The sequence below is a fragment of the Artemia franciscana genome, chromosome 10 (assembly GCF_032884065.1).
Source record: "Artemia franciscana chromosome 10, ASM3288406v1, whole genome shotgun sequence".
Taxonomy (NCBI): Eukaryota; Metazoa; Arthropoda; class Branchiopoda; order Anostraca; family Artemiidae; genus Artemia; species Artemia franciscana.
The window spans coordinates 34,506,178-34,530,001 of NC_088872.1; the positions used below are offsets into that span (position 1 = coordinate 34,506,178).

Below are 23,824 nucleotides of genomic sequence, written 5' to 3' on the forward strand. Positions count from 1 at the left end.
AAAGAGAAATTTCTAATTGTAAAATGACTGAAGAACCTACAATGGCAACACCCGAGGAAGCTGCTCAAAACGAATGTATTCACGCTGAAGTAGCTGAGTTGGTAAAGCGTTATGTTTCAGGTTCTAGGTCCGAGAGGCTCCAGGTTTGAACCTTGGCTTTAGTATTAATACAAAAGAAGAAAAAAACTAAAAAAGGTAAAAACTACAAAAAACTAAAAAGAAAATATATATATATATATATATTTATATATATCATCTTTTCCACAAAAATAATAATTTAGTGCTTCTGCTTAAAAACAGCAATCGAATTGATGCCTCCTGATACGCAAATATCAACAAAGTGGCAATCGTTGTGGTCGGTGATCAGTTCTTACCTCGAGATAATATTCTTTATAGGCGAAACAATCAGTTGACAAGAATTGCTTAAACTCATCGATGCTAAGATGCCCTACAATATCCTGACGAATATAAATGACGCCCGGGACACTCAAATAGAAATCACAGACTGGGACACCGGGACAGAAATGACGACGGGGACACAGGGAATATAAATGACGACCCGGACACAGGGACACAACTACAACGGGGACGTCTGGGGGCACAGGGGGATATATAAATGACGACGGCAACAAAGGAAATGGTCGATTAGCAATCACCATCAACAAAGCTCAAGGGCAATCAATAGAATCATGAGGTATAGATCTGAATACGGATTGTTTTCCCATGGACCATTATGCGTTGCATGTTCAAGAGTCGGTAAACCTGACAATCTATTTATATGCACAGACGATGGGACAGCAAAGAATGTTGTATATTCGCAAGTTTTACGTAGTTAAAAACATATATATATATATATATATATATATATATATATATATATATATATATATATATATATATATATATATATATATATATATATATATATATATATATGTATATATATATATATATATATATATATATATATATATATATATATATATATATATATATATATATATATATATATATATCTTCTATATATATAAAAATAAGTTGTCTGTCTGTCTGTGGATCAGGTGACGTCATGTTTCTGTGTCGACTGACGTCATGAAGTTAGTTGTCGTCATTTTGCTATGACGGTGACGTCATTAAAGATATTTAAGACATATATGTTCACGTAAAAATCTATTAATGTTTAAGTTTAAAATGACTGATGAACTTACAATGGCAAAAGTCGACGAAGATGCTCAAAGAGTCTATGCCAAAAAACTTGCTGCTGATAGAGAAAGTCAGAAAAGAAAGCGTGCCGAGGAATCAAAAGAACAGCAAGGAAACAGGCTTGAGGCTAAAGAATGCAAGACCGCGCAGTTAGATGAAGATCCACCTGGACAGCGAGAGTCAAAACGTATCAAAACTGAAAATGATAGCGATGATGATTGGGTTTGGGATTTTGACTTGGATAAGGTCATCAATGCCTACCAGATTTTAGTTAAAAAAAATAAAGGTTCGGCGATATGTATTTCACAGTGAAGCTGAAAAATAAAAAAGAAAAAGAAAACTGAAAAAAGAAAAAATGTAAAAAACATGACGACAGGGACACAGGGAATATAAATGACGACCAGGACACGCTGAAAAATAAAAAAGAAAAAGAAAACTGAAAAAAGAAAAAATGTAAAAAACTAAAAAATACTAAAAAGAAAAAACACTCCAAGAGAAATTACAGACCGGGACACTCAAAGAGAAATTACAGACTGGGATACCGGGACACAAATGACGACCGGGACACAGGGAATATAAATGACGACCAGGACACAGGTATTTAAGAATATCGTTCAAACACAAATTTTTAATTATAAGAAGACCGTTGAAAGAGAAATTTCTAATTGTAAAATGACTGAAGAACCTACAATGGCAACACCTGAGGAAGCTGCTCAAAACGAATGTATTCAAGCCGAAGTAGCTGAGTTGGTAAAGCGTTATGTTTCAGGTTCTAGGTCCTAGAGGCTCCAGGTTTGAACCTTGGCTTTAGCATTAATACGAAAGAAGAAAAAAACTAAAAAAGGTAAAAACTACAAAAAAACTAAAAAGAAAATATATATATATTTATATTTTATATATATATTTTCTATATATTGTCTGTCTGTGTAACGATGACTCTGGTCAAACATTTTCAGATCAATTGCTGGCAATTGGAAACGGAAAGCTCCCAGTAGTGGGAAAGCCAAGAATGTTGTATATTCGCAATTTTTACGTAGTTTGAAACACATATATAAATCTATCTATATTCACAGGTGGGACACAGGGACACAACTACAATGGCGCGTAACTAATATGGCGCGTAACGACTTACACGCGCGGGGGGGCTTGGGGGGGCGCGAAGCGCCCCACCAACTAGGTGTTGGGGTGGCGCGAAGCGCCACCACAACAGCTAGTATATATATATATATATATATATATATATATATATATATATATATATATATATATATATATATATATATATATATATATATATATATATATATATATATATATATATATATATATATATATATCGTGAAGAATCTAAGGCTTTTTAAAACTGGAATCTATTATTTTTGTTTTTAAGCAAAAAAGTTCAAAGAAATAACATTCGTAATGTTTGTACAATCAACAGAAAACAAAATTGTCAATTAGAAAATGAACACAAATTAAAATTTAACAAGAAAAACATAAAAAGTGAACACATCAAACGGGAGTGTAGATATATAGGATGAGAAACGTGCACGATGTGGAAGTGCAGATAAACGAACCTCTTTAGATACTTGGAATTATATACTAAGTTATTTTGTAAGATAGAAGGATGCCATTTATAAGCACACTAAATAGGGTTGGACTGCACAGGAGTATAATAGAGCTGACCTTACAAAAATGCAGGCAAGGTTAAGCTATTATGAACAACAATATTAAGACTTACCTGGAATTTATCACCCGTAGAACAGAAAGTACTGCAGTCACAGAATCAGGAAATGAAAGATCTGTGCTTTGGCGTACATAGTCAACTGCTTCAAATGCGATTAGCACTTTATTTGTTTGTCTGGTATCACACTGATCTTGAAGTGGTAGACGCTCGACGTTACTGAAATTGTTGGCAGCCGTTTCTTTCTTACTCTTCTCAGTTACTGTTTCCTGTAAACACCCGTTAGCCAATGATTCAATTGCATTCAACTCTTCTATTTCACCAAATGACGCTGTCGAGCATTCTTTTAATTGTATTGTTCTTAAATCGTTGCCAGTATCGGTGTTTTCCCGGTTCCATTCATCTTGACAGAGGTGGTACTCGTTATCTTGGACTAGCTTTTTTGTCTTTTGCAATTGAACACTATACAGAATGGACAAATAAGCACGAATTTTGTCTCCTTCTTCTGACTGTATATTCTGCTTAACAAAGGTGTTTAAAAGATTCCCAAGAAAGTGAAAGCAATCATCATCTGGCATCTAAAAAAGAAAAAGAAGAAAAATATATAAAGTTAAAATATCAAAGGGGTGTGCCGACGTATGGGATGAGAAATGTGCACAAAGTGGGGTGCAGATAAACAAACCTCTTTAGATACCTGAATTATACATTGTAAAATCTTTATACTATATCTATTTTGGTACGGTTGGGACTAGACTTATCTTCGAGCTTATCTTTGCCGTTCTTAGATATCCCCAAGCATTCTGTTAATGTTCCGGGTCAAATTCAATCCCTTTGTGTTTCTCTAATATTACACACCAGCAGGTGAAAAAACTATTTTGAAGCTTAAGCTAGTAACTCCTACTTTTGCTTCTCTGCTTAAGTATATTCTTATATTTTCCCTGATTTGGTGAAAAAACATGTTATCTCACCGGATAAAACTGGACGTAAAAAATTATTCAAATTATAGAGGCACATTCCTATTGTCTGCAATTAGTAAAATTCTAGTAACCTCTGTTAAGCATCAATTTAAGGTATATTTACCAAATAACATTTTTTGTTCTACCCAATCTGAGTTCGTAAAAGGCAGATCCACAGTTATTTGATTCGCCTACTGATGGTAGAGATCAATGATACCTTAGATAATGATTAGGAGATGAATGTAAAAACATGATTTTTTGCCAAATTCTGCAAGTTTATTTTGCATCTTTTATCGTATAGAAAACTTGTACTACATGCAGATATAGTAGCAATACTGTTCACCTTGATAGGCATTCATTAAGTTGTAGGGCTCCTCAAAGCTCAGTCCCAGGAGTATCTATTTTTCTTCTGTTAATATATGACCTTCCTGAGTTAATACTACTTTGTAAAATCAAATTTTCGGATAAAATTATCGATTTGGCATTCCAAAATGATTTATCCAAGCCCAAATTCATACTTTTCCTAACAAAATAAGAACTTAAATAAGGCTTTCCAGGAATTATCTCACGGGTGTTATTTCAAGGGAGATCTGATATATGTTTTCTAACTAGGATTAAAAGCTGCTTTTTATCCTCACCATTAAGGATAGTAAACGGCTCAAATTCTAAACTTTTGATCCAATAAGGTGCAAACGAGACACTGATAGTACAACCTGTACTAATTCAAAAGAGAAATTAAAATTGTGTGATGCTGGGTAATCATGGAATTGTGAATTCGTTGGAAATAACTATGGAAAATTTGCTCGAAAACGATTTCCTAAGCCACTCCGCCTTTCTATTTACAGTTAAAGTAAAAAGAAAACATATTAAAATGGGAGCGACACTTTTTCACTAATTACAATATAAAAAAAAACACACTTTTTCCACTCATAACAATAAAAGTCCGAATATACCAAATATTTCGAAGAAAACTGGAACAAAAGGGTCTTTTTCTTTTGTTTAATTGTTTTATTTTTTATAGCGATTGTGCTTTTCTTTTCCGCAATTCTGTATATGTATTGTTTATTTTAGATTAATTTGTTTTGTTATTTCGTTTTTTTCCTCGCTGATAAAGGCTTCCGGAAATATTACCAAAATTTTCGGACTTCGATTGTCACCAGCGAAAAAAATTTAGTTTTGTAATTTTTCCATTTTCTTATTAAAAAAATGTATCTACTTTATCTATATTTTCAATTAATATTAAAACTAAAATTTACTTGAAATCAACACAAAACAGAGTCATGGCAAACATTCGGGATGGCACTGAAATGATATTGAAAACCGAAAAGAAGCCACGTGTATGATAAAACTGCATTGTAATATGCAAAAAAGGGGGGACTAAAGTAAAATTGATGGTTACACTCCACACCCTATATAAAACAGCCCGAGTTAAATTTATGGCTTGTACCGTTGTCCTAATAGCCTATCGAATCGTCTTTGGAAGGAGGGCGTGTCTCACTGAAAACAAAAATTTAGAAATTCAGTCGGAGTTTGTGGTTAATTCAGATTTGATGATGCTTTATTTTGCGTGGCTGAAAAATTGAACAAAAGTAAAAGAGAAAAAGAACTGCGAAAAAGAGAGATTACTTGAAAATTCAGTCGGCAAAGGTGGACAGCAATGTTTCTGGCAAATTCCGTTTGTTTGCTCCAAACTACAGGAGAAGAAAATAAATTAAGGGGGAGGTATAAGGCTCCTTTCTCTTGCGAAAAACTAGAATTGGAAGGACTACAACTGGTTTTAGAGAAGTCGAGCATTGAAGAAAAGACGAGCAGTGTTGAAGTAAGGAAAACCTGGTATGGACTTGGGTATTCGTCCAATCAAGTTCAAGAGGAATTCGGTCTGATTGTAAGGCCGTTTATGATTAACCTACTAAGGCATAGCCTTTCCAAGCAAAGTTTCCCTCGGAAACACACATTACCAGTCATTACCTATTTACACAAACCTTTACCCTATGGCCACATATCCTATTCTTATGCTGTGTTGGCATCGACATATATCCCTTTCATGATTGTCCCATCGGGTTGGGCCCAGAAGAATTTATTCCATGTTTCACTGAGACTTGTAGCCTTTTTTTCTGTACTAAAATAATCCCCGTGACACTTCAAGTCTTTTGCTACACGAATTGCCAGACGACGCCATTTCGTAAGTCTCGTTTTAACCCAGATGTGGATTTTGTTCCATCGATGGCGATTCAGAGGCTAGCTGAGCCAGTACCTCAGGAAAAACCTTGATAAGCGCCTCAACCCCCCTGTCTCACAGACATATTCAGACCAAATTAAAAAAAAACTTTGATTAACAAAACTTTCCATTTATATAGATCTGACTTCCCTTACTGAGAATGATTATGAAGATTTGCAAAAAAAATGAAAATATCGGATTCAATTTCCTTATGCTTAGACTACTGCCAACAGTGCCCTCTACTTTATTTTAATAAGAGTAAAATTTCAAAATTACAAAATGATTATAATCGTTAGATTATTTGTTCATTTTGAATCCTTAAAAATTCTCTTCACAGAGTAAGTGCCCCATATACCCCCTCCCCTAAAACCGCCTCTGCAGAGCCCCATTTTTCGTTTCCCTCAAGTTTAGCAAGCGATAGCGAGAAAATTCCTCATTTAATCGCGCTACAACACCCTGACAAGTGATGGCCTACAACCCATAAAAGGACATTTATCAATAATTACGGCCAGGGGCCCAATACCTTCCCTCTAAGATAAAAGGCCGCCACCTCGAATCATGTAGGGTGAAGAAACAAGAAAACCAAAAAATGCACGAAACCCCAGCTTCAAAATCTAAATTAAAACATTCGACCTTGAATCTCTTGTTATGGTCCAAACTGCCACTTCCACTAGCTCAGCCCAGGATTCATTGCCAACCAACGTGCCTGTAGAAGGACATGTGTCATTAGCTGTAAAGCCATCACAACCAGGTTCGAGATTTTGAAGAAGAAAATCCGCAAGATTAGCGGAAAACAATCGTGCTGATATAGTGATGAAATTCTCGCAATTAGCCGTAGGGGAGTTCATACATCCAACAACCCACCAGCAAAATGGAAAAAGCACAGTGGGACAACAAGAAAAGAAAATAAAGTAGAAAGAAAATAAAAGACAGCGATCATAACGGATATTTCGCCTGCATAAAATTAGAAATCTTCAGCGTCAATAATAGAAATAACCTAAAACATAAACGTTGAAACCGAAAAAAGGATAAAAAAAAAAAATAAAAAAAATCAAATTAATATATATATATATATACGAATGCTACTTCAGGATCAACTTGGCGTATATAGTATATAATTTAAAATATATCCATGTGAAAGCTCAAAAGCACCTACTTTTCGGTTGCTTTTGGGAGTTCATAAGGGTATCTTCCAAATTTTATATAATCTACGACGTCTGGATCCTGGAGTAGCATTTGTCTATACATATTTTGCTTTAACATTTTTACTGCTTTTGATATTAGATTTTATCCCTTTTGCTCTTTCAAATGATTATGTTTCATATCCTTTCTGTTCTTAACGCTTAAGACACATAGTTTTATAAAGCCGAAATGCCATCGCGATTGTTGTCTTTTCTTTTCTTTCTACTGCCTAAACCTACTGATTCGTTTTTTCTAACGATTTGTCTCTCAGTTTGGCTTAAGAACTTTTATTTATTATAAGGAATATCATTTAAATGAAAAACAACCATACTTTTCTACTGGGCTATTTTAGCATATTTACATAAGCTTCAAGAAAAACAAGACATGAGACTGGATAAAAAAAAGCAAATAAAAAACATTCACCCACGAAATTGCTTGCATCCAAGCCCAAAATACGAGAGAAAAAAAAACAATCAATCATACCTGTAGCTGCTTCAGGTAGTTGAGTGGTACATAGCCCCAATTTCCCTTATCATTTAAAGCATTGATCCAGTGTTCGTCTTTATTCATCCCTTGTAAGCGCAGCAGCTTCATTCCTTTCTTAATCTCAAGAGTGTGTTCATATTTGGCACCATAGTCGTATTCAGCCTCAAATATCACCAGTTCAGGGCTGCTCGGACTTACTGTCATGATGGAGGCAAACCTTGGATTCTTCTGATTGAAAAACTGCTTCGCGTACAAAAAAAAATAAAAAATGTAATTATAATCCCACACTAGTAAAGGGTTGATAAGATATAAAACGGTCATTTTTACAGTATGCAGAGAACACAAGATAAATAAAATAGCTTCTCAACTACATGAACAGACACTGACTGAAAGGCAGATACGCAGGTTAGTAGTTCTATTTTTTTTTAGAGTGACAATATATGAGATTACATCTCTTGTTGGTGAAAGCCTCTCCCTATCTTTCACGCCAAACAACATAATGAGGGCCTTAGAGAAGACAGGGATATGGCCTTACAACCTAGGCATCTTTACATAAAACGATTTTCTAACCTCTGCTGTAACTGACAGACCCAAACCTAATGCTTTAGATCCAATTGAACCTGGAAACAACCTGGCTGAAACCCCAAGTACAAGTGGGCTTGAACAATCCTCTACGCCTGTTTCAGTTCCTATGACGCCAGAACAAGTTCGGCCATACTCAAAGCCAAGCCACGTGTACTGAGGGGCAGAGGCAGGAAGAACAGCTCTATAAAGATTCTTGTTGACACTCCTGTGAAAAGGCAGATTGAAGAACAAGAAGCCAAAAGAAAAGATAAGAAAGCACAGGGTGACAGGGTTAGAGGGAAAGTTGGGACTGTTGGAAGAGCTGGAAAAGCAAAAAAAGACCAGACAAAAAAAAAGCTATTTGTGGATTCAGAACGAAGTGATGATGAAAAATGATTCTTAATGACAATAGTGATGATTCCATGAAACTAGGTGAATCAGAAGACGAAAGTGAGAAAGAGGAAGATCTTTGACTGTGTCCCTACAGGAGATTTGTTAAAGTTGTTTACAAAGGAGAGTATTTTCCTGGGTCCGTCCAAGAGAAAAACGAGAACAGTGTATGAGTGAGTGTAATGTGCATGGCCGGTCTAAGAAAGTAGAAGTTGCCGGACCGAGAAGACCCAATATTTTATACAAGGGAAGACATTTTGAAAAATATGTCACCTCCTACCCCAGCACCTAGTACAGCTTCCAGAGCAGCGTCACACTTTGTGTTTGCTGACTGGTAATCTAGTCTTGTACCTAAGATATGTTTACTTTTAAAGTCAAATTTTTAATGTAGTTTTTATACAAGTGAATAGTTGAAGTTTTCTACCAATACATGAATCTTTCTACTATGTCCTAGAGCATACCACCTTGTATCCCAAGATGCACCACCCCAGTGCTTAGTGGGACAAATTACATAGGCAGGGACAAGCCCCTTCTTTTCTTCTAGCTATACAAGAAAAATCTGGAAAAATCATGGTTTATGCAGCAGTTCTGGGGCTTTCATTTGAACCATAAACCATTTTTCTATTCTAATGTCAACCATGCATTTTGGATGTTGTCCAAAATGCGTCCCTGTATACACCAATCTCAAATCAGTTGTAGTTTGGTCATGGAACTTGGTAAAGGGGGATCTGCTCCAGGATTTTTTTTTATTTTTTTATTGCCAGAACTTAATTGAAAATCCAATATAGATCCAAATTCTTTAATTTCTAATTGAAATGCCTAATAAGTGCTGATAACATCAGAATCCTTGCTTTTTCGGTTCACATACTAGCCCATAACCGTAGAAATGCCTCATGCACAACACTATGCTGAGTTCTTGCTATTTTTACTTTTTTAAATATTTTTTTCAACCAGCTCTAAAACAACATAAATATGCTAAGAATTATGATTGAAATGAATAGCATTTCGTACAACCCCTGTGTTACTTGTGGGAGTTCACATACTAGCCCATAACCGTAGAAATGCCTCATGCACAACACTATGCTGAGTTCTTGCTATTTTTGCTTTTTTAAATATTTTTTTCAACCAGCTCTAAAACAACATAAATATGCTAAGAATTATGATTGAAATGAGTAGCATTTCGTACAACCCCTGTGTTACTTGTGGGAGTTCACATACTAGCCCATAACCGTAGAAATGCCTCATGCACAACACTATGCTGAGTTCTTGCTATTTTTGCTTTTTTAAATATTTCTTTCAACCAGCTCTAAAACAACATAAATATGCTAAGAATTATGATTGAAATGAGTAGCATTTCGTACAACCCCTGTGTTACTTGTGGGAGTTCACATACTAGCCCATAACCGTAGAAATGCCTCATGCACGACACTATGCTGAGTTCTTGCTATTTTTGCTTTTTTAAATATTTCTTTCAACCAGCTCTAAAACAACATATAATATGCTAAGAATTATGATTGAAATGAATAGCATTTCGTACAACCCCTGTGTTACTTGTGGGAGTTCACATACTAGCCCATAACCGTAGAAATGCCTCATGCACAACACTATGCTGAGTTCTTGCTATTTTTGCTTTTTTAAATATTTCTTTCAACCAGCTCTAAAACAACATAAATATGCTAAGAATTATGATTGAAATGAGTAGCATTTCGTACAACCCCTGTGTTACTTGTGGGAGTTCACATACTAGCCCATAACCGTAGAAATGCCTCATGCACGACACTATGCTGAGTTCTTGCTATTTTTGCTTTTTTAAATATTTCTTTCAACCAGCTCTAAAACAACATAATTATGCTAAGAATTATGATTGAAATGAGTAGCATTTCGTACAACCCCTGTGTTACTTGTGGGAGTTCACATACTAGCCCATAACCGTAGAAATGCCTCATGCACAACACTATGCTGAGTTCTTGCTATTTTTGCTTTTTTAAATATTTCTTTCAACCAGTTCTAAAACAACATAAATATGCTAAGAATTATGATTGAAATGAGTAGCATTTCGTACAACCCCTGTGTTACTTGTGGGAGTTCACATACTAGCCCATAACCGTAGAAATGCCTCATGCACGACACTATGCTGAGTTCTTGCTATTTTTGCTTTTTTAAATATTTCTTTTAACCAGCTCTAAAACAACATAAATATGCTAAGAATTATGATTGAAATGAGTAGCATTTCGTACAACCCCTGTGTTACTTGTGGGAGTTCACATACTAGCCCATAACCGTAGAAATGCCTCATGCACAACACTATGCTGAGTTCTTGCTATTTTTGCTGTTTTAAATATTTCTTTCAACCAGCTCTAAAACAACATAAATATGCTAAGAATTATGATTGAAATGAGTAGCATTTCGTACAACCCCTGTGTTACTTGTGGGAGTTCACATACTAGCCCATAACCGTAGAAATGCCTCATGCACAACACTATGCTGAGTTCTTGCTATTTTTGCTTTTTTAAATATTTCTTTCAACCAGCTCTAAAACAACATAAATATGCTAAGAATTATGATTGAAATGAGTAGCATTTCGTACAACCCCTGTGTTACTTGTGGGAGTTCACATACTAGCCCATAACTGTAGAAATGCCTCATGCACGACACTATGCTGAGTTCTTGCTATTTTTGCTTTTTTAAATATTTCTTTCAACCAGCTCTAAAACAACATAAATATGCTAAGAATTATGATTGAAATGAGTAGCATTTCGTACAACCCCTGTGTTACTTGTGGGAGTTCACATACTAGCCCATAACCGTAGAAATGCCTCATGCTCAACACTATGCTAAGTTCTTGCTATTTTTGCTTTTTTAAATATTTCTTTCAACCAGCTCTAAAACAACATAAATATGCTAAGAATTATGATTGAAATGAGTAGCATTTCGTACAACCCCTGTGTTACTTGTGGGAGTTCACATACTAGCCCATAACCGTAGAAATGCCTCATGCACGACACTATGCTGAGTTCTTGCTATTTTTGCTTTTTTAAATGTTTCTTTCAACCAGCTCTAAAACAACATAAATATGCTAAGAATTATGATTGAAATGAGTAGCATTTCGTACAACCCCTGTGTTACTTGTGGGAGTTCACATACTAGCCCATAACCGTAGAAATGCCTCATGCACGACACTATGCTGAGTTCTTGCTATTTTTGCTTTTTTAAATATTTCTTTCAACCAGCTCTAAAACAACATAAATATGCTAAGAATTATGATTGAAATGAGTAGCATTTCGTACAACCCCTGTGTTACTTGTGGGAGTTCACATACTAGCCCATAACCGTAGAAATGCCTCATGCACGACACTATGCTGAGTTCTTGCTATTTTTGCTTTTTTAAATATTTCTTTCAACCAGCTCTAAAACAACATAAATATGCTAAGAATTATGATTGAAATGAGTAGCATTTCGTACAACCCCTGTGTTACTTGTGGGAGTTCACATACTAGCCCATAACCGTAGAAATGCCTCATGCACAACACTATGCTGAGTTCTTGCTATTTTTGCTTTTTTAAATATTTCTTTCAACCAGCTCTAAAACAACATAAATATGCTAAGAATTATGATTGAAATGAGTAGCATTTCGTACAACCCCTGTGTTACTTGTGGGAGTTCACATACTAGCCCATAACCGTAGAAATGCCTCATGCACGACACTATGCTGAGTTCTTGCTATTTTTGCTTTTTTAAATATTTCTTTCAACCAGCTCTAAAACAACATAAATATGCTAAGAATTATGATTGAAATGAGTAGCATTTCGTACAACCCCTGTGTTACTTGTGGGAGTTCACATACTAGCCCATAACCGTAGAAATGCCTCATTGCCGACACTATGCTGAGTTCTTGCTATTTTTGCTTTTTTAAATATTTCTTTCAACCAGCTCTAAAACAACATAAATATGCTAAGAATTATGATTGAAATGAGTAGCATTTCGTACAACCCCTGTGTTACTTGTGGGAGTTCACATACTAGCCCATAACCGTAGAAATGCCTCATGCACGACACTATGCTGAGTTCTTGCTATTTTTGCTTTTTTAAATATTTCTTTCAACCAGCTCTAAAACAAAATAAATATGCTAAGAATTATGATTGAAATGAGTAGCATTTCGTACAACCCCTGTGTTACTTGTGGGAGTTCACATACTAGCCCATAACCGTAGAAATGCCTCATGCACAACACTATGCTAAGTTCTTGCTATTTTTGCTTTTTTAAATATTTCTTTCAACCAGCTCTAAAACAACATAAATATGCTAAGAATTATGATTGAAATGAGTAGCATTTCGTACAACCCCTGTGTTACTTGTGGGAGTTCACATACTAGCCCATAACCGTAGAAATGCCTCATGCACGACACTATGCTGAGTTCTTGCTATTTTTGCTTTTTTAAATATTTCTTTCAACCAGCTCTAAAACAACATAAATATGCTAAGAATTATGATTGAAATGAGTAGCATTTCGTACAACCCCTGTGTTACTTGTGGGAGTTCACATACTAGCCCATAACCGTAGAAATGCCTCATGCACGACACTATGCTGAGTTCTTGCTATTTTTGCTTTTTTAAATATTTCTTTCAACCAGCTCTAAAACAACATAAATATACTAAGAATTATGATTGAAATGAGTAGCATTTCGTACAACCCCTGTGTTACTTGTGGGAGTTCACATACTAGCCCATAACCGTAGAAATGCCTCATGCACAACACTATGCTGAGTTCTTGCTATTTTTGCTTTTTTAAATATTTCTTTCAACCAGCTCTAAAACAACATAAATATGCTAAGAATTATGATTGAAATGAGTAGCATTTCGTACAACCCCTGTGTTACTTGTGGGAGTTCACATACTAGCCCATAACTGTAGAAATGCCTCATGCACGACACTATGCTGAGTTCTTGCTATTTTTGCTTTTTTAAATATTTCTTTCAACCAGCTCTAAAACAACATAAATATGCTAAGAATTATGATTGAAATGAGTAGCATTTCGTACAACCCCTGTGTTACTTGTGGGAGTTCACATACTAGCCCATAACCGTAGAAATGCCTCATGCTCAACACTATGCTAAGTTCTTGCTATTTTTGCTTTTTTAAATATTTCTTTCAACCAGCTCTAAAACAACATAAATATGCTAAGAATTATGATTGAAATGAGTAGCATTTCGTACAACCCCTGTGTTACTTGTGGGAGTTCACATACTAGCCCATAACCGTAGAAATGCCTCATGCACGACACTATGCTGAGTTCTTGCTATTTTTGCTTTTTTAAATATTTCTTTCAACCAGCTCTAAAACAACATAAATATACTAAGAATTATGATTGAAATGAGTAGCATTTCGTACAACCCCTGTGTTACTTGTGGGAGTTCACATACTAGCCCATAACCGTAGAAATGCCTCATGCACGACACTATGCTGAGTTCTTGCTATTTTTGCTTTTTTAAATATTTCTTTCAACCAGCTCTAAAACAACATAAATATGCTAAGAATTATGATTGAAATGAGTAGCATTTCGTACAACCCCTGTGTTACTTGTGGGAGTTCACATACTAGCCCATAACCGTAGAAATGCCTCATGCACGACACTATGCTGAGTTCTTGCTATTTTTGCTTTTTTAAATATTTCTTTCAACCAGCTCTAAAACAACATAAATATGCTAAGAATTATGATTGAAATGAGTAGCATTTCGTACAACCCCTGTGTTACTTGTGGGAGTTCACATACTAGCCCATAACCGTAGAAATGCCTCATGCACAACACTATGCTGAGTTCTTGCTATTTTTGCTTTTTTAAATATTTCTTTCAACCAGCTCTAAAACAACATAAATATGCTAAGAATTATGATTGAAATGAGTAGCATTTCGTACAACCCCTGTGTTACTTGTGGGAGTTCACATACTAGCCCATAACCGTAGAAATGCCTCATGCACGACACTATGCTGAGTTCTTGCTATTTTTGCTTTTTTAAATATTTCTTTCAACCAGCTCTAAAACAACATAAATATGCTAAGAATTATGATTGAAATGAGTAGCATTTCGTACAACCCCTGTGTTACTTGTGGGAGTTCACATACTAGCCCATAACCGTAGAAATGCCTCATTGCCGACACTATGCTGAGTTCTTGCTATTTTTGCTTTTTTAAATATTTCTTTCAACCAGCTCTAAAACAACATAAATATGCTAAGAATTATGATTGAAATGAGTAGCATTTCGTACAACCCCTGTGTTACTTGTGGGAGTTCACATACTAGCCCATAACCGTAGAAATGCCTCATGCACGACACTATGCTGAGTTCTTGCTATTTTTGCTTTTTTAAATATTTCTTTCAACCAGCTCTAAAACAAAATAAATATGCTAAGAATTATGATTGAAATGAGTAGCATTTCGTACAACCCCTGTGTTACTTGTGGGAGTTCACATACTAGCCCATAACCGTAGAAATGCCTCATGCACAACACTATGCTAAGTTCTTGCTATTTTTGCTTTTTTAAATATTTCTTTCAACCAGCTCTAAAACAACATAAATATGCTAAGAATTATGATTGAAATGAGTAGCATTTCGTACAACCCCTGTGTTACTTGTGGGAGTTCACATACTAGCCCATAACCGTAGAAATGCCTCATGCACGACACTATGCTGAGTTCTTGCTATTTTTGCTTTTTTAAATATTTCTTTCAACCAGCTCTAAAACAACATAAATATGCTAAGAATTATGATTGAAATGAGTAGCATTTCGTACAACCCCTGTGTTACTTGTGGGAGTTCACATACTAGCCCATAACCGTAGAAATGCCTCATGCACGACACTATGCTGAGTTCTTGCTATTTTTGCTTTTTTAAATATTTCTTTCAACCAGCTCTAAAACAACATAAATATACTAAGAATTATGATTGAAATGAGTAGCATTTCGTACAACCCCTGTGTTACTTGTGGGAGTTCACATACTAGCCCATAACCGTAGAAATGCCTCATGCACAACACTATGCTGAGTTCTTGCTATTTTTGCTTTTTTAAATATTTCTTTCAACCAGCTCTAAAACAACATAAATATGCTAAGAATTATGATTGAAATGAGTAGCATTTCGTACAACCCCTGTGTTACATGTGGGAGTTTTATCTTAGCATCATCAAGCTGTACAAAATGCCTGCTGAGAATTGCGAATAAAATAAATAAATAAAATGGAATAAAGTGAATTAAAAAAAAAAACATGGACAGTTTTTTCACAATTTAATTTGTGTGCATGTATAAGCGGTATTCTCTTTATCTATTGTTATCAGTTGTATCATGCAGCACTGAAAAACTGAGCTTTACCTGTGAAGGGAATTATAGATATAAAAACGATGTTTTGTATTTCCCTCTGGAAATGCATACCCCCCCCCCCATACTATGATTCACACAAAAAGACTTTTGTGTAATTTTTATAGACTTTGTTTTTTTGTTTGTTTTTTTAAACAAAGATACAAAGGGGAAGGCAATTTTCAAACCCTAGGAGTCGATTTTCCCTTCAGTTGATATCCCTGGCACTCTTTAATTAATTTAAGATTTCTGCCACAATGATGCCACGGATTGTTCTGGTTTTCTGAATATTCTTTGTCAAACAATACCCAACAGATAAGTTAATAACTCTAACTTTATTTTTCAAATACTTTCAAATTTGAAATACGGTCGCTATTTAAATGTGTGGAATATGTCACTATATTGATTCACTATATATGACTTCTCTTGTATCTTTACTTATACAGCGCTATAGTGCTGCCAATGATTTTTGTTTTGGCTTTACATGACCTGCTAATACCAAAGCTATTTATTAATATAAATCAATGAACCCGCAAACTAATTAACTTAATAAAAATATAATAAATAGCATTTCAATAAATCATGTATTAAAAGTTTAGCACAACAAATTAAGTCTTGCAGAGTCAAAATCCATTAAAAATAACGAGCAAATGAATAGCCCAATACCCGGGGCTATTAGAACAAAGCTTGGTGGAGTTATGAGATTGAGCATCCTGTGCTGGGTGTGAGGGTTGGGGGAAGCGGAAGGGGGTATGTACAGCCACATTAGTGGTAAATCTGGCTGAAAAAAGCCGAGTGTATACAACATCCATCTTCACCAACAGAAAAGGCTTGTTTATACTATACTACTGTCGTCTACAGTAGCTTATTGATGACAATTTTAGTAAAAGCCAAGCACCATACTTATATTTATGATTGTTTAATGTTTGTCTATTGTTAATAATGTATTGTGTAATATTTTTAAGTTCACCAAGAAGCATGCTTGCTAAATAGTTACTTTTCTCCCCTACTGCTTAAACAGTATCTACTTCAATAGCAACCCCTCTTGCCCCCCAAACGAAAACACTGTAGCTATGCCCCTGTGCTCTACTGACCAAAAGGCAATAGGTTAATAGTACTGCTGCTAGAAGTACTACTGCTATTCAATACTATCACTAGTAATATCAATAGTAATATTATGAAATCTATTACAACTATCCCTAAGGGTATGAAGCACGGTTGCCAACTGCTGACGTCAGAAAAGAGTGCAAATCAAGATCAAAAAAGAGCACAAGTTGTGCAAAAAAAAAGTCAAGAAATTTGCGCGCGGACAGCTTCCACCGTGCATACGACCCTTTCACTGTTTTGACCACTCTTACACCATTTACAAATAATTATCAATTATTGTACAATCAATAAATATATTACCTTTTAGTTTATTAAATGTAATTAAAATAAAGTTAGGAGGACTCCCTACTTAAATCAAACTCTAAATAAAGGGTTAGATAATGATTTTCATTTTTTTTTTTTTTAGCTGAAAAGGTGGCACTTTGCTTGAAATTTGCTGGTGTTTATTTTGATTGCTTGGAGCTTTAACTGAACTACAGTTGACTTCATCAAAAAGTTTTGTCTCCATTTTATTCAAATGTTTTGAAAGGAACATAAGTGGTCCAAGTAACTAGTCATGAACTATTACTGATTTCACAGTAGTCAGGTCAAGGACCATACTCAAGCAGCAAAAAAAGTGAAAACATTCTTAGTCACACAAATAATTCTTCTTCTTCCTCTACTGGATTTTCTTCTTCTTTTCTTTTCTTATAAATTTATTTCCAACTTTTATATGAAAGGATTAGTTTTCTGGGACATTCCAGAAAGTGGATAGCTGCTTGTTTGGTGAATGTACTGGGTTGCTTACAGTAGGCTACATTCAGTTTGAGCACATAAATGAATATGAATAAATGCAAACGAGACAAAACTTCTGCAAAAGGGGTATTATAGATATGAATCAGAGAAAAAGGTCTTTCTGGTTTGTTTATCCCAACAACACAGAAGTGCAAATTTAATTTTCTACTATAGAAAAATCACATCAATAGCTTGCAAAAATTTACAATGATACATGTGACATAACATTTTAATGCATTTGCAGCGTCGCTGGAGAAGTTGGAGCCCATCAATAGCTACATACAATTTCATAAATAATAATGAAGTTGATAAACCAAATTTGTTATTATTTCTTCAAGGAATAGTTCCAAGCGCATGAGCACAAATAAATTACAATTTACTCCCAGCTCTTTTTACAGCTACAAGGATTTTAATTATAAGCAACTACACTTTTTACAACTAAAATATATGCTACCTCAAAGGATTAAACAAACAACCTAGGAGGATACAACAACCTAAGACAACTCTTCATTTATGCAAATATAAGGATATACAAGCAGAAGTACAACCTTGTCATGAGAAGTGTATGCAGAAATTGACTTTGGGGCAGTCCTAGATTTCACATAGAGCACAAATTGAGAAAAAGAGAACACAGAAAACAAGAAACCATGGGAAAAATCACAAAAATCTTGCACTTTTAAAAGAAGGACAGGCATTAATATACCATGGTCCCAAACACTGTGCATGATTGCTTATGCTCATAACTATCAGTAGTGAAGTTTCTTTAAGGAAGTAGAAGCAAAACAGATTTGTCATCCTTCAAAACAGCATACAAAATTCCATGTAGGTTCTAACTCATGTAGATAGATCAATAATTAAAACTAGCAAACAAGTTATAAAATATGCAAAATCACAAAATCTTGCACTTTTCAAAGAAGGACAGGCATTAATATACCATGGTCCCCAAACACTGTGCATGATTACTTAAGTTCATAACTATCAGTAGTGAAGTTTCTTTAAGGAAGTAGAAGCAAAACGGATTTGTCATCCTTCAAAACAGCATACAAAATTCCGTGTTCTAACTCATATAGATAAATTAATAACTAAAACTAGCAAACAAGTTACAAAATATGCAAGAAATGGAATATCTTAGTCTCTTGTAAGCACAGTGTTTAAACAATAAATTGCAGAGTCATAAGTTCCATAGCACCCTATAGAACAATAAAGGTTATAATAAATCTGACACACAAAGACAGTATGCAAATATAAAAAATGGGCAAGGATTCAGGATGCGATTTTGACTGTAGAGGTAAGTTTGAACTTTAGCCTCCCCCCACCCCCACAGTACACATATATACCCATAATTGGTATAAAGAGTTGGGGTGGTGAATTTGTTCCAAAAACGGATTCAATTTTTGGAAAGAGCATAAGAAAAGGCATCAAGTGGTATGTTCACTTTATTCATAGGCCAATAAAATGAAGTGCTCAATATTTACCCATTATTCATTGTCGTTTTCAATTGGCTCCAATATTTTTGCCTTGGATTCATTTACAAAAGCATCATTCACCTAACTCAACTCCTTTCAAAGATAGCAAAAAGTATCCAAACTAAACCTATATGCTACCTCATATTTTCCAAAAGTACCCTTTTAATTCATTTTGATAGGATGGGCTCCTTCCTAAGCAAGTTCTTGGACCCGTTACTGGTAAGATAAGATTTTTATTTCAGAAAAATTAGCTATCACAAGCAGAGATGGGTAATTTGTGCTTCAAAATGGTGCATAGGCCTTCTTAAGTCTTTGGAGAATTTTATCAGTTTGAGAGTAGACTTTGAAAAGGTTTGTATTGGTTGTTGCTTCTCCATTGTGTTATTGCATGTTGCATAATCAATTTTCCATTTCCAAGAAGAGTAGTTGAGCTCAATAGCTTTTAACTTCCTTCAATAAAATTTGATATTGAATCTAACACATTTTCACTTGTTGTTGTTGTTCTTTAGTTGAAGTTTAAGCAAATCAACGATTCACATATGTGTGGTCCTCTTTCAAATTTTCACTTGTTATTTATACTTTGATCTATTTCATCATAAGTGGTTGAAAATACCAGAAAGACGCCTGGGGGACAGCCCAGGCAGAGATAACAGAGATACTATCAGCCAGCTGTAATAACTTTTGCATTTGTGCTTAATACTTTTTCTATCATCATTTCATAAAAGAATGCAAAGAACAAAAATGGACAAAAAGAGTGCAAATGCAGTCTATAGAGTGAAAGAGCATAATGAAAAAGAAGTACATTTCATGCAAGAAGTGTGCAAGTTGGCAACCCTGTCATGAAGGTAAAATTTTCATGAAATCTTGAGGGGAGAAGATGAACTGAATCAGAACATGCCCTCTGTATGCAGATTGTCAAAAGGGTGTAACATGAATATCTTATGAACAGTTTGGTATGTGAAGTTTGAAACACTAGGATGTTTGCATCCTAGTGCTACTCCTTCTACTCATAATACTTCTACTATCACTATTATTACTACTACTGCCACTAAAGCTTAGACTACTACAATTAATTTTAATGCTACTACTACTACTACTATAAAAACTAAGGATATTAAGGCAAAAAATTGGGGATATATAGAAACTGTATGAAATTAATTTGAAACATGCTATGCCCACACAGATTGTCAAGTGATTGTCAAATGCTTCAGGGATGGCTGATGGTGTGTATTAAACTGAAACTTTAAGCGTGTACTACACAGGACATTGAAGAAACCAAAGGTGATGTGTAGGTGTTGCTACTAAAAGGTGTGGATATTGTATATACTATATCAAGACTTACAAAAAAGACTTATCACAAAGTAAAATCATGAGGACTACTCAAGTATATTCTGCTGGCCATAGAATACTGAAGGAGCATTTCAAACAGAAATTGACAGTTCTAGGGGCATTTCCATTAATTAGAATGGTTTGGAGAATAACATGGCCCCTCTCTTCCTTTTTTGACATGGGCTTCTATCCAGCACTTAAACTCTTGACTTTAAATCCAGGAATTCCTCTTAAAATCCATGAACAATTTTTCAAAGTCAGGAGAATTTTCAGGGGAAACAAAATGAAATAGAATTTGATACATAATCTGGGAGCCAATATTTGCTTTAGTCCTGTTTCAGGCTCAGGTGGCTCCAATACAAGTTGGATTTGTGTTGTGAACCAAGTGTTTATACAAAGTAGATTCTTGAGCCAAAACATGGGATTGGAACCCCAAGCTGAAAGTGCTTTGTGTTGATACTACAGCAGAAATTTCAAAATTGTTTATAAGTAAAAAAAAAGGGCTGAAATATGCTCTGATATGCCTTTGCTTTAGCTTCAACATTAGATTAACTTTGTTAATTTGTAATTTTAGCCTGAAAATAAAGTTTTTAATTTAAGTTATTTTTAGAAATATGGTGAAAATATAACATAAGAAGTCAATAATTAAATGTAAAACAAGAAACTATATGCAATAATTTCTCCAAACTAATGAATATTCTTTTGTAAATAGACAGAACTTACACCAGGAAAGACTCTCATATTTAGATAGAGCACTGAATGGTGAATGAAGTTATATATGCATTAGATCAAATAATTGGTAAAGTGTATGGTAAAGGCTATAATGATTTGACAGTGCAATTTTGGAACCACTGTCAAAATTTTCTTTCAAAACAGGATAACTCTTGCTTAGTCATGACTTGGAACACCATCTCTTGAAGCCATTGTTATATACTGAAAATGGAAAATGTGGACACTATATTCACTACACCCATACAAGAAAAGAATCTTCAATTCAATCAGTTTCCTGTTTTCAACACAAAATGAGCTCTAAACAATTTTTTAGCTATATAATGTTCAAGCTGTCATTGATTTGTTATTTTTTTTTGCAAAAAATAAGTTGGTATCAGCACCAATACATCTGATCTTCTCTAAAATGTAGCCACATTGGCTTTTTCTTTATAAAAGTAAATTAAAATGGCTGCAAATATTATATTGACAAAACAAAGTTCCAAGTGTTGAAAATTCTTGTCTAGAATACCAAACCAACTAAAAATGTTCATTGAGCCAAATTCAAACTTAGATATTGTCTTCTATCATGAGATTCCTTTCTTTTGAGAATGTCTTGTAGTAACCTAGGCTAGTCAAAATTTTCAACAAACAGCATCAGGCCCTGTCGAAATATAGGTGATTCTGTCAAAACTTCACTGAACTCTAGAAGGAGAGGAGGTAGGCTAGTTGCTTCAAAATACCTTCCCAGGGCATACTTTAGTCTGTACATTTATCCCCAAAAGTTTCATTTTCCTAACCTAAACCCTTTCTGAGTAGCAAGAAGTCAATTAACTAGAATTTTACCCTCCTTTCATAGCCTGAACATGTGTTGTTATGAACACCAATTAATCTTTTAAAGTGCTGCAGTGTGTTAGTTCCAACTAATAAGTGTAAATAATACATAATCAAGCCCTTTGAGTGCTCAAAAAGGCAATTTCCCCCAGGACCAATTATTGGGTGATGAAAGAGCAGGAAAACATACATTAAGTGATGTAGCCTAGGCAATTTACTTTCATTCTAGCTAAATTGTGTTAATTAAATACTCAAATTATATATTGTCTACTAATTGAATTCCCTAGAAGCTACCGAAGTTTATTTCTTTCTGTTATTTGTCCACTAGCAGACTATAAAGTAGGCCAATTAACTGGTTTCTTAACATGTTTCCTTCTCAATAACCTCTAGTTTACACATTCACATATAATACTAATTTGAAGAATAAGACAAAAAAACCTCACATTTCAAGGGCTATCATCAACTTGTAACCTAGGCTATTGAGGTAAATAATAGATTTGTTATTGAAATAGATAGATTTTACATGGAAAACCTAGCGGGACAATGCTTATTCAAGTTTAAATAGTCCGCCCGCAAATTCATAAGCAGTGTTTTCACTAACTCATTTTAGAACCGTTTAACCTATCGGAAGTTTTCTGAGTATCACTCCGGTAGAATTTTGCACAAGAACTGGCTTTAGAAAGTGGATGAGCTCCTATACACCAAAAAGTGATTTGTTTTTGGAACCACTAATGTTCCGTTGCAAAAAATAGCTATTAAAGGCAAGAAGAAGATATCAGTAGTTTCTAAACCCAGAGAATTTTCTATTGTCTCAAAGAAAACATGCAGCTTTTAGCTGCCAAATAGTTGAAGCAAAAAAAATACTCGTACCGAGAGTCTCTAGTGTAACATATAGACCAGCCCCCCCCCTCTATAAAATTCAGGACCAAATCCCTCATTCACATCCCCTTAGGAATCCTCAAATATAGGACCAAATCTCTCATCCATACTCTTCTAGGAACTCTTAAATTCAGGACTAAATTTCTCAGTCACACCCCTTTAGTAAATTTCAATTTGAAAAAGGTTTGGATAAAATCATTTAGAATTTAACAGATTGCTAAATTTAACAAGTCTGCATAATCCTACGCAGTTAGACTACATGCATTTAGATAAGTGAAAGGTTACTTAACAAGTCAAGTAACCAGTTATTCTGACCCCTGAGTTTTTCAACAGTCTGCATAGTCCAACGCGGTTGGGTTACGTGCATTTAGATAAAGTAAATGTTACTCAACAAGTTAAGTAACCAGTTATTCTGACCTATGGGTTTTTCTCAAAACCAAAAGAGAAATCCTTGCCATAAGAACAGCTTTTGGATGCGTGACTAGTCACATGATTAAATATTACCAATAGTAGTGGAGGTCAACTTCCGCAGGTCACCAAGCCTGTCCGGCAAGTGCGCGCGTTGGATATATGAGCCCAACACAAGGGCGAATAGTTAGTTTTATGGAGAGATTCGAATGCGTTAGATCAATTGCTCATGTTCGCCTTTTTATGCAATAAGACATTGAAGCTATTTTGTCAATAGTTGTATATTGTAAGTA

General features: G+C 34.8%; 1 protein-coding gene across 5 annotated transcripts in view; it reads right to left on the reverse strand.

Annotated features, from left to right (window-relative positions):
• Positions 1-22,818, reverse strand: part of LOC136032114 (NCK-interacting protein with SH3 domain-like) — a 59,820-nt gene extending 37,002 nt beyond the window's left edge. For 2 of the 5 annotated variants that reach the window (XM_065712282.1, XM_065712277.1), the window contains exons 1-3: positions 22,688-22,818; positions 7,724-7,966; positions 2,942-3,462 (exon numbers count right to left, since the gene is read on the reverse strand). In XM_065712282.1, the coding sequence (XP_065568354.1) occupies positions 2,942-3,462; positions 7,724-7,930 (728 nt within the window). In that variant the 5' untranslated portion in view covers positions 7,931-7,966; positions 22,688-22,818. Of the gene's footprint in view, positions 1-2,941; positions 3,463-7,723; positions 7,970-22,687 lie in introns of all 5 variants that reach the window. The other 3 variants (XM_065712278.1, XM_065712279.1, XM_065712281.1) reach the window with 3 other exon arrangements.
• Between the last annotated feature and the right edge of the window lie 1,006 nt (positions 22,819-23,824).